The sequence below is a fragment of the Dendrobium catenatum genome, unplaced genomic scaffold (genome assembly GCF_001605985.2).
Source record: "Dendrobium catenatum unplaced genomic scaffold, ASM160598v2 fragScaff_scaffold_231, whole genome shotgun sequence".
In the NCBI taxonomy this organism is placed as follows: Eukaryota; Viridiplantae; Streptophyta; class Magnoliopsida; order Asparagales; family Orchidaceae; genus Dendrobium; species Dendrobium catenatum.
The window spans coordinates 2,299,961-2,312,465 of NW_021318693.1; the positions used below are offsets into that span (position 1 = coordinate 2,299,961).

At 36.2% G+C, this 12,505-nt stretch overlaps 1 protein-coding gene across 2 annotated transcripts; it reads left to right on the top strand.

Moving 5' to 3' along the window:
• The first annotated feature begins 407 nt into the window (after window positions 1–407).
• On the top strand, window positions 408–12,505 carry LOC110104208 (protein NINJA homolog 1). Of its 2 annotated transcripts, none has more exons than XM_020833207.2 (4): window positions 408–837; window positions 6,416–7,635; window positions 11,263–11,802; window positions 12,200–12,505. In XM_020833207.2, exons 2-3 carry the CDS (start codon window positions 6,534–6,536, stop codon window positions 11,748–11,750), a joined length of 1,590 nt encoding a protein of 529 aa, XP_020688866.1. In that variant the 5' UTR covers window positions 408–837; window positions 6,416–6,533; the 3' UTR covers window positions 11,751–11,802; window positions 12,200–12,505. The 2 variants fall into 2 exon arrangements, with proteins under 2 accessions (XP_020688866.1, XP_020688867.1); XM_020833208.2 differs by having other exon boundaries at window positions 12,203–12,505.

Sequence of the window (12,505 nt, forward strand, 5' to 3'; positions counted from 1 at the left end):
CCTCGGCGGAATCTTGCACGGTCATCTACCGGCATCGGTCTCACATTTGTTTTGCCCACTAAAGGAAGGATGATGTCCATTCCAACAGAGCGTTTAGCAGTGTATCTAATCCCTCGGCGGAATCTAGCATGGTCATCCACCGACATAGGGCTCACATTTGTTTTGCCCACTGAAGAAAGGAGGACATAGTAGAGGGGGGATTCGAATCCCGGATGAGAGGTTCCCAACCGATACAACACCTATTGAAAATTATTTCAAATAATCTATAAAAAAGTTATATATATATAATTTCTGGTCAGCCTAGCTCGTGTATTGACATGTTAATCATAATTATCTTCACGTGCGCAAATCTTAAAGAAACTCCAAGAAAATCGGACGATTAAACGAAAGTTTCTCTCCCTCTTAACGAATATTCAGGCCCAAGCTCGTGCTCGAAACCCTGCGTGCATTTTCTTTTTATTCTCTCTGCTTATCTTCTCCTTCGCGCTTCAATTCTGGTGCCAGAAGATCGGACGAAGGCCTTCTTTCCTTCGTTCGTTCTAATCGGCCTTCTTCTTCCGATCTTTACCCCATATCGACTGCAGTTTCCGTCTTCGATCGAGCTGTTTGATTGAGTTTTCTTGCAAATAGTGCGATTGCTGGTGTCGGAAGATCGGCGGGAGGTCTTCCTTTCTTCACTTTTTTCCCAATCGGTCTGCTTCTTCATGTGTTTTTCTCAAATCGATTGTAGTTTCCGCGTTCGGTCGAGCTGTTTGGTTGAGTTTATTGACAAATAGTGCTATTGCTTCCTTGCTGGAGATGCAGGATCAGAAGTCATTTTTTCGTTAATACTACATGGTAACAAACTGCTTTTCAACTAATCTGTTCCTAATATTAAAATCCATACTATTATAAATAATTGAGTTTGATTCAGTTCATTAGAGATAAGGTGTAGATAATGCTCGTATTCATTGGCTATTCGCATTTAAATTGGGTAATTTTGTTCCATGCTATTGAAGTTTTCTGCCAAGGGGTGGTGCTTGAAGATTCTATTAAGTGTCTGCTTATCTACATGATTTTTTTTTTAAAAAAAATTAGATTTAGTAAAACTACAGAGGATTAGAAGATGAAAACTGTTTGGCATGACAAATTTTTAGTCTTGCTATATGCTGATAAATTGTTTGGCTATTTGTTTTAGGATTTAAGATTTATAGGGAGAATCCTTAAATCAGTTAAATTTTGTGAATGATAGGATTTAACAACTCTTGGATTTAATCAGTATTGATGCTTAATGGGATTTGTTAAACATCCTCTTTGCTAAATCTTGTTAAAATTTTTTTGTTCGACATGATTTAAGTTAAATCTTGCTAAAATCCTGCCTAAAATAGGACACTAAATATCCCCTAAGCTTGAGGAGCAATTCCAAAGTATTAAGAATCAAAGCTGGTCTTTTAGACTTTTTAAGCTTGAGGAGCAATTCTAGAGACTTAGGAAGCAAGTGACTAATTTTTAAGCTATGAATAACTATCATTCCTTTTCAACTTTTGATTTACATGGCGATCTGGAACAATTCATTTTGTTTGAGAAGGTATACCTTCTCTCATAGTATTGGCCCGCAAGGGTCAATTGGGAATTTACCTATAAAATGATTATGTAAAATAGCTTCAAAACTGGACTTATATATGTTCTTGTTTTGTGATAAGCAACGTAGATGTGATGCCCACAATCCATGCAAATATGTGAGATTTCTATTATCTTTTTCTGTTTGCATTATTGTGCCTATATGTGGATGTGCTATATATTGTTGTCTTATATTCGTTTGGTTGTATAAATTTGTACATGAATTAGAATTTTTTTCAAAATCAAATTGTACGAAGAGGTAACTAGTTTTTTGATTAAAAAAATTGATGACGCCATTACTTGGCTCGTTCTCATTTGGTGATGGAGATGCTACATATATTTTGTTTTGCATAAATTAACATACTCATACTAGGTGAAGAGCATGTAAAAACATTTTTGATAACCAAGTGTCTGATTATGTTCCAGATGTGTAGTTGATGTCGAGGCTTAGATATGGATGCCTTAGGCTACTTTGAAATAATAATTATGATTTTGGTGGTGTCCGTTTAGATAATTGAAAATCTTAGTGCAAAAAAAGCCTATAAAAGTGATGCAAATTGGTGAAAACCAACATACACATAAAGAAGATAAAGGCAAAAAACGGGAATTTGGAACTTTCTATTGCAGAGATAATCTTTTGGTAACAAAATACAGTATCCGTCGCTATTTGGTTGTGGCTTCTTATCCCACTAACCACTACAAACAAACAAGAAAAATAACTAAAAATTAATGAGTGAAATAGTAAAAACTTATTATAATTTCAACTAAGACAATAAATAAATTAATAGAGAGACAATTTTATGAGCCGCGGGATCAACTACATTAGCTTTCCTCCCGCTTCATAAGAACTCCACTCGAGTTTGGTGAGCTACATTTGGCCATCATCTCGTCGTTGATAAGTGTAGAGATCATCAACTTTGAAGATGGAAGAGTTGTTTTAAATCTGATTGAGGCGAAATAACATAGGCATTATCATTGATGCTTTTAGCAACGAGGGCAAGTGCCGTTGATTTGATTCGATCGAATTGAGCCAAAATGGCAAGTGCCCTCCCCAACCTCCCCTCCCTCGAGGGGAGGGGCATCGAAAGGCTGTCGGATTTTCAAGGGGGGTAAAAACTTTTTTAAATTTAATTAAGTCACTCAAATAACAGGTTACACACAATTTGAAGGCTCGAAGACTATCTCCGGGGTCGATTCACTTCCCCAAACTACTTGCCATTGATTTGATTTGATCGAGTCGAGCCAAAGGGGCAAGTGCCCTCCCCAATCCCCCCTTGCAGAATATCCCCTCGCGGGGAGGGGACGCCGAAATGTTGCCGAAATTAAAAAAGAAAAACTAATGGATCCTCACATAATTGATTAAAAGTGAAATTTTATGAATTTTTAAAAAAATGATCCGACTTGATTTGAAATCAACTGAATGTGTTACATTCAAATCGAGCTTTTCGTTAGGTTCTCGCATTCAAATAAATAGTAAAATTACTCGGGCCACTTTCAAATCATAAATGATGGTAATTATATGGACAAATCATAGACAAAGACAACCTGTTGGACAACTCGATCAAGATATTTATGGAATTATAATTTATGGAGATATCACTTGATGAAAAGTCTTAATAGATGATACTATATACAATGATGAATTTGGGAAAGTCTATATTAGTTCAAAGCCAATCTTTTGTATATTTCAATTTAAGAGGGATATCTGATAATGAGCATCTTTCTTGAAGAAATGTATACATCAATCAATGCAAAGAGACTTTTGTTGATTTGAAGATTGATGAATGTATACCTAGCATCTTGAATGGTGAATGTTCGAATTCTAGCAGTCTAGCACATTTGTTCCATTTCATGATTCTCTAAAGTTTTCCAATCATATTTTAAAAGATTCAACGTTGAAGAGAAGTTGTATTTGACATTGATTAAAGAGTGAATAATTGATGTTCCAAAATGCTATCACCATTAATAAGAAAATTCGATTTGGTATAAGTTAATTAGCATCTCTTACTAGCAGTTGTGATCTTTTTATAAATAGGTCTGCACAAGATGAAAGAAATGTAAAGATTGCTATTGAATCAGGTTGACAATGTATATTTACAAGATTATATGGTGCAATTAACTTAGGTTGCAATGATAGAAAGAAAAGGAACTTATAGGTTTGGTGGTAAATAACAATATTATCAATGATCACTTATGGGCCATGAGACACCCTTAATATATGAACACAAAATCAATGTGTGATGAACACGATGACTCGCCAACAAACAAGCATAAAAAAATTAATGATGAATGCAGCCCATTCGACAGTTAATATTGATATGCAAGTGAATACACTAAATTTACATGTAAACAATATCAATTAATCTGCTAAGATTATGTCGCTTGCAAGTGTACATAGGACTTTTATAGCAAATATGACAGCCTACGCAGATCTTCTACAAGGATGAGCGAGAAGATTACAATGAAGTGCGACACACTGCCTGTAAACAAAAGAAACAAGTGACCTGTGGTGCAGCACAATGCCACCGGATCAACACCATTTATACAAGCGGACAGAAGGCTATATCTTTATAATAACTCCAATCTATATGTTGTAAATATACCCTGCATGTGCTCTGACAAATGTGTTAAAGTTATAAACACAAATGTTTGATAATGCTGCGTGGGGTCAAATTCTCACTAATATAAAATTCTATTTTTAAACTAAACACAACCCGCATGTGCTCCGATCGTCACATATAATTTCTAAATCTAATGGTTCGAGAATGCTCCGCAGGTCAAGTATTCAAGTTTCATCCTCCTCCTCGAAAGGATCTAAGTTGACATGACTTGAATTGAAAGATGCCTCCTGAATTCCGATAATAATACAGTGACTTTAAAGTCATCCCGATGATGGCCGTATTGAATGCAAATATCAACCAAAGGGGTCAAATATCAAATCCAACAAAAGTCTAAATTCCTAAAATGAAATCTATCACTTAAAAATTTGAAACTAAAACTCATTCACCTTCCGCAATCGTTTGTCGGGGGTGATTTTTTTGAAATTAACTTCAGCTCACAAAGAACAAATGTCGTTCGGGTGTAGTACTAAGGTTTATCCTCAAATAGTCTATCGTTAGCAAGGACGTGGCACATATTCTCTGATCGGGTGGTTTTGTCGCAAAATGACATCATTATATTACGATCATGGCCAAAGCTCGTATGTTCCCTAAAGGCTTCAAACCATTGAGTAATGAATTATATGATATATTCGATAGGCATGAAGCTCTCTGTCAGTTAAGGTGGATTCTGATCAATCCCCTTAGACAAATACCAACCCAGGTCTACAAGGTATTCTTAGACGAAGCAACCCATGACTGTCGATAAGGTACCTTCTGTCAGGTTGGGTCAACTACATCCTCTAACTAAGTAGACCAAGGAACATGACAACCCAGGACGACAGAACCATGAGATCTTGATCGAGCTCGTCCTCATTCCCCCCATCAACAGTTTTTAAGTTTACGGTGATAAATTTTAAATTTCAAACTCCAAAATTCATATACAAAGTTCAAACTCTAAAACTGTTGCTATTATACGCTAGATTTATAACCTATGCTACCTCTTTAATAACTATCCTTAATCGAAAGTTCTATTTTATTGTCAAGAGGGGTAATTAATTATAGGGGCTTGCGCCTATAAGAAACCATAACTCAGATCATAAAGTCATCATAAAATGATGGCGAAATCTCTGGGTAGTGTCTTATCTAAAACCCAATATGCATTTTGAAAATTCACCTAGAATCTAAGCTCGTTAAAACTTTAACACTCCACAATACCTCTTAACAGTACTAAAAGTATTACTAACATAAAAATAACATTTTCATCAATCAATCATATGATACCTTTGAACATTTGAAATCATTTATAAAAATCCAATAGTTTTCATTCATCACATAAACGGAAGCACTTAATAACTTTAACTTCAATAAGACATACTTATAGAGCCTCTTAGAAATCCAAAATATAATTCAAAGTGAGACATTATAGAACTGCCTACATACCTCCACTGAAAACTCACAAACATTTTAATTACTAAAAAATAACATAGAAGAACTTCCAACTCAACAACTTTATCCATTTCTTTACTTGTAACAATAACCAATATAAAAATAACTGGTGAGCTATGAAGCTTAATAAGCTAAGCATACAGAAATAATAATGAAATTGCATATAAAGATTACAAGATTGAAATCATAAAGTCAACCAAATTTAGAAAATCTCATATATTGAAACATGATATCAACCATTTTCTTCAACTTTATACTATATTGATTATCAACTTTAAACTTTTATAAGATTGACTTTACTTTCATAAACAAACATATTCAATGGAGCCCAAATAAAATTGGCATTATCGTCATTGAACTAAGGAGAGATCCCTTTTGTAGTTTTGTCTCTCTAGGGGTCCATTTTGTCCCATCTACAATACCTGTTTAATATTGGGTCCATTTTGCCCACCTGATATTGTAAATATCATATCCACTTAACTGTTGTCTGCTCATGTTGAGTATCCATGTCTCCTATGTGCCTCTATGACGCTCCCTGGTGTTCTGCTTATTGAGCAAAATTAGGAGCTTTTACTGGTCTCTATTTCAACTTCCTTGTTGCTTAATTCTGACTAGTACAATTTTAACTTAATTCCTCTCTCATATTTCTTCCATGCTTGTATCTTATTTTCCTGTCTTGATTGTGACGTTTACTTTTTTACTTTTTTTTAAAAAAACTTTTTTTTTTCCAAGGTTAATTTCATTAACCCAGAAATGACATTTCATTGCAGGTGCCTTTTGTGGTCTATAAAATGTATTACATAGGATACACATGTAGAAAGTTTTGATTACTTTAGGTAAGCGTGACAAGTGAACTTGTGTTCTGGCTTGTTTAGATTCACTGAAAAAATGGAGGATGAGAACGGGCTTGAGCTAAGCTTAGGTCTTTCATTTGGCGGATCGTCCTCCAAGCTTAATGTTAAAGATGCACCTTCTGATCCTAAAGGTGAAGAAACAAGTTCTAGTAGGCTCGTGGGAAACAATGTGACCATCTCCGATGACTTGTTTAAAAAAGTTTTTAAATCAGGTTTAGAGACCCAAGAACCTACAGGGAAACTGAAGAGTGATTTCATTACCCAACCTCAAGAGAACTTCTTTACAGACCTTGCTAAATCCTCTACACCTGTGACCGATTGTTCTAATGACACAAGAAATAATCTGGCTCAGTTCACAAGTTATCAAGAGCAGTTGATATCAAGTAATAAAACTTTTGAAACTGAAGAGGAGAAATCAGGTTCCAGCAAACGGAAGTTGCCCTTTGAGGATATAAAATTTCAAAACAAGCAAGAAATATTGTTTGATTATGCGGAAAAGCAGGATGCGAATAAGTCTTCTATAGCTCCTTTCCTGAGAAACTCACATGTTTCAAATACCGCAGAAGACGGGTCTACTGGTGAAAATGAAATTGTGGCAGAGTCAGAAGCAGAAGGTCCGCAGACATGGTTGGTTTCACAGAGAGATGAAAATGCAAAATGCTCTGACACTTTAAAGTTCAATGTTAAAAGTATTCTAAGTGAATCAGGCGGCATCGGCTCCCAAGGTCTGAGAGAGCCATGCTTATCAGGGAAGGAATCTAACCCTGAATATGGAAAACCTACTTCTGGGATTCCATTGTCTCGTCAACCACTAAAATTCACGAACGTTCCTTATCCAGTTCCTACAGTGGCACCTTCTACCAGTACTGGATCAAATGCTGTACGTTTTCCTTCAGCATGTGTGATGCAGTTGATGCCAATTTCAAATGGCGAACGTCCGGTGGCCCCAACAGCAAATACTAACAGCATGCAAGTTTCTTTTGGTTATCCTTCTGCCCAGCTTCCAACATTGGAGACTGGTTCTTCCTGGGCATTTAATTATCAACCGCTACATATTTCTTCTTTTACTAGCAGAGAGCAGTCTACTGGAGTTCAAATCCAAGAACATTTTGAGAATGGAGCGAAGGCGTCTCAAGGTTAGCTTTATTAATAATGGGACTATTGATACTTTAATTGCAATCCATATTTTCCTCGTCACTTGACTATAATTCTAGTATATAGCTATCCAGCTTGAGGTGATTTTTATATTTTATATTTTCCAATCTACTTCTTATGATATGCTTAGGGAATTTTTTACTATCTTTTTGGATTGGTTTTCCATTTATTCAGTCCCGTTGATGATGCTTGGCTTGTTTTTTTTTGGAAATTAAGTTTAGTCTCTTGCATCTTGATACACCTTAATCATGTTGGAATGAGGCCTCTGCTTCTACTTTTGTGTACTTTGCTTAAATCTTCATTTAACCCATATATGTCTATTTTGCATTAATTGTCATTTAACCCATGTGGAAGGATTTTGACCCACGTATTTGTTTGAAGACCAATTTGAAAAAGCACAACGAGAATGGTGACCGCTTGGCATGGCATCGCGTGAAACAAGTTCGAAAGCTTGAAGTGCAATCGAAACCACTCAAATGTTGCATGCTAATGAAACAGACTGTGATAAAGCGTTCAGAGCATTGAAATCATCAACGAAAAACCCTCACAATTGATTCAATTGAATGCAATGAAAACATCATACTACGAATGTGTCATCGCATAGAAGTTGCCCGAACTTCACTCATTTGCAAAATTAATTGTGCAGACCCGTTTAGAACTTGTCTAATTTACCCAAAAGAACCTTGCATGCACCTCCATCAATCACATTGAAAACGAAGGGCTATGGACATGAATTAGCACAAAAGTTGCCCAAATGTCATCTATTCGGAAAATGGATTGTGACAATGCTTCCAAAATGTATAAATTACCTGAAAAGAACACCCATATTACCTCGGTTGTCGCAGAGATGTTCAATGTAAAATTTATTTGTGTGGGGTGGTGACAAGCAATTCGAGACATGCAAATGACAATTTTTGCAATGAGGAATGATACCTGCATTAAAATATAATAAATTAAGTTAATTAAACAAATAAAATAAAAAGTTAAATTGTGTTTGATTAAATACTTAAATATAATTACTATATAATAAAAATAAAATTACAAATTTTATTCAGATTAAATTAAATTAAATTAAATTTAATATAATAAAAAAACTAAATGAAATTTTAAGTCTAATTCCTCGAATACTGGTCCTATTAAAATTTTGAAAAATTTGGTTTAATACACTTTAGAGCTTCTTATTGCTCGTCTAATTCCTTCCTCATCCTGGTTTATAAAAAAATAAAATTGGAACCCCCCTCATTTTAAAAAAGCCCGCATCCTCTATTTTCTTCACCACTTGTTTCTCCCTGAACCTCTTGCCCTTTTCTCAAACATCCTGGCCAAACCCTTCTCTCCCAACTCCTCGATTTCGCACAAGCGCAGCTCCACGTCACCCTAGCTAGTGCCATTGCCATTGCCCCAAGCCACAACTGGCTGACTCCACTCTCTCTCTATGGCCCTCTCTCTCTTACTAACAATCTCCCTCTTAATCTTCTTCTCTTTCCACCATTCTATCCCTCATTGTCTCTCTCTACGCAAAAAGAAGTTTCTCACTATCCGACTCTTTCCAAACAGAGAAATTTCTCTTTACCCAACCTCCCTGTCCATCTCACTTCTCTATCTAGCTCTCTCTTCCTCCACTATTTCTAAATAGAGTGAAATTTCTCTCTACCCCTACCACTCTTCTCTCTTTCTCTCATGAGTTCTTCCTATCTCTCTATATGTATGTATAATATTAAAAAAAGAGAGAAAATAAAAAAAGAAAGAACAAGGAAAAAGAAAGGAAAAAAAAAATAATAATAATAAAAGAATGTGTTTTTGCTCTTGCAATCTTGCCGTCGCGCTGCCATTATTGTTTTGTGCAAAGGTGTATAATTTGAAAATCTCAAAATTAAATAGTGCCAATTAGATAAAAAATCAATAGTGATTGCGCGATATGCAATCGAACCGAGCCGTTCCAAAGAATCAGTGTTGGTTTGTCGCTTATTTGGATGAGTCAATAGTTCACATTGGTTTTGGTCAATTTGATGCAAAGATGGTTTTTCTGGTTGACTGTATCGACCAAATGACCGGTTCATGGTCCAATTGGTTAAACCGGCTAGTTCAATCTAATTCTTAATTTCTTGGTTTTAGCTTTAGTTTGAGGGAGAACAATCAGTGGCAGACCATCATCTATCTCCATAGTGGTAGGGGCAGACAATGTTGATTGGCTAGAAACTTCGACAAAGCATCAAGTTCTCGGATCTCACCTTTGACCATCGTCTACTCAATCTTCACTCCTTTTTAGAAGAGGCTCCTTTTTTGCGCTTATAAAAAGACTAGTGATAATATCATCTTTTGAGATATTAATTTTGTCCTTTGGAACCTCCATTTTTAAGAATGGTGAAAAGTTGCAACTTGCAATGATAAAAAACCTCCATTTATTTGTGTGATTCACGTACAGTTGTGGATTCAACACATGTTACCCATACAAGTTCTTATAGGGGGTGTGGCTACTATCTTACAATCAGTATTTATTCCGTGCAGACACTTGTGTCTCTCTTTTTGGTCGTGAGGGCTTTTGTCGTGGAAGGTCGTCATTTTTGTTCAAGACCTTGATGTATTTGAAATGCTGTGGACTAAGTTTGATCAGAAGTTGGATTTGTAACTTTCATCTGTCCTTATTTGATGTTCCTGATTAACTTTTGAGTTCTACTTTCTAGTTTTGGTGAGGAAATCTGAAAAGGCTGCACAACTAAGTTTGCCTCATAAGCATATTTCATTTAACTTTGCAATTTTGTATAATTGAAAAGCTTTTTCGGTTTATCCTTGGTGTATAAGATGAGGTCACTGTACTAACTAAAATGAAGACTTTTGTTATTATTATTATTTTCTGATGCACTTTGCTCGCAAGTTGAAGGGTGCAATGCAAACAAAGGCTTTGTTAGACCGGTCAAATGGACCGGTCCAACCGGTCCGCATGGTTGGTCCACACGGGACCGGCCCAGCGCAACAGAGGTGGAACTTCTCCCCCTCTTTTACATGCCGCGTGAGCCGCCAAAGCCAATGGAGCATTTTAGGAAGGAATTTTGAGGGATTTGGGAGGGAAATTTAAATGTAGGGACTGTTTAGGGATTTCCTTTTGATTTGTATGCATTTAATACTTTGTTTTCCTAGGGTTGGGCCATCTTGAATTTGTCTGATTTTGGGATCTCTTAGATCTAGGTTTTGGATTCGTCTAGAGATTGGGAGAGATCGATCCTCCTCTCGAATAGAGGTGCACTTGTATCTTGTTGTTTTCTTCCATTAGTTGATTTCTTACAACAAAATCTACAATTTTCCCTGATTTTTATTGGAGTTTGGAAGAGTTTCTCGATGATTTTCTGAAATTGATAGGATTTACTTGAAATCTTTAAATGTTTCCAATCAGGCTTCCACAATATATTTATTTTGATCAAATGAGCTAGTTAGAAGAAGAATTGCTTTTGTCTTTTCAGCATCATATTTATAAATATAGATAGAATCATCAATTATTGATAAAGAAGATACTTTTCATTTTAGACAACCGATGAATCTGAACATTCTATCCATGAATGCATTTACTATTGAGACATACCTTCATTTTTCTTTTCTTGGTATCATTTCAGGAGCCCCACCTCATCACATAGTAGCTTTTCCATATAATGCAAAGCCATCAGATTTATTGATTGGTAGTACTAAACATGCTGGAGAGACTGGCACATCGGTCCGATCCGAAGATCAAGGGAAGCCGAGAACCAATACCGTGCCGGCAAATGAAGCAATGAAAAAGCCGGCGACCGAAGGTTTTCCTCTTGAAGCACCAGCTATAATCAGACCAGGTATTGCTCCAAACCTGAGATTTGGAGGCTGCGGTTCGTACCCAGACCTTCCATGGGTTACAACCACTGGACAGGGACCAAATGGAAGAACCATATCAGGTGTTACCTACAAATACAACCAAAACCAATTAAAAATTGTCTGTGCTTGCCATGGATTCCACATGTCCCCTGAGGAGTTTGTTCAACATGCCAGTTCTGAGGTCCAGAATTCAGAAAATAACCCAAATTTGACAGAATTTCCCACCACCAACACAACAAAGTCAGCCCAGAGCTAACTTTTAATAAAGCTCCTGCAATTCAATTCATCTTATGAAGTTGCTGCAGTTGGTAACATTTCTGTGCCCTCTCCTTTTTCCGAGTAATTATTAGGTGTGGATACCGCACCTAGAGATGCCTCCGAATACTGCGTATTCTATGCTTAAGATCTGCCTACGTTATGCGTATTTACTGAGTATACACTACGTACTGCAGTAAATAAGCAACAAATATTTAATTGTGAGGATTTGCTGCTTATTTGTTGTGTATCTACAAATACACAGAATGTAAGCAGAACATACGTAGAATATAAGCAGAGCGTACGCAGAACGTACGCAGTGCATCCAATAATCCGGACACATCTCTGGGGCGGTGGCGGTGTCCGCACCTAATAATTACTCCCTTTTTCCTCTTTGTTCAGTATTTCATTTATAAACCGATCTCTTATTCACTTCATGTAATTTTTCAGCAGCTGTGAAGTGGAATGCTGAAGATGGATTATGAAGTAAGATGAAGCATTCTGTATGCAGGTTACTTAAATTCATTCTCTTGTAAATTTTCTTTATGTTTTAGGTTGTTTTTGCTTCTGGAACCTTCTTTCCATTCCTGTTATTAGAGTAGAAAATATAACAAACTCTTGATCTGCAGCCAGTTATTGTTGTCCATATGTGCATGTGAGATGCACTGAACCTCTTTGGCAAATTGTATCTGGTTACTTGCTTATTGAATCAAGTAAGTAAAGTCTTCAATAACTAATCATCTTCTCTGTTCTTAA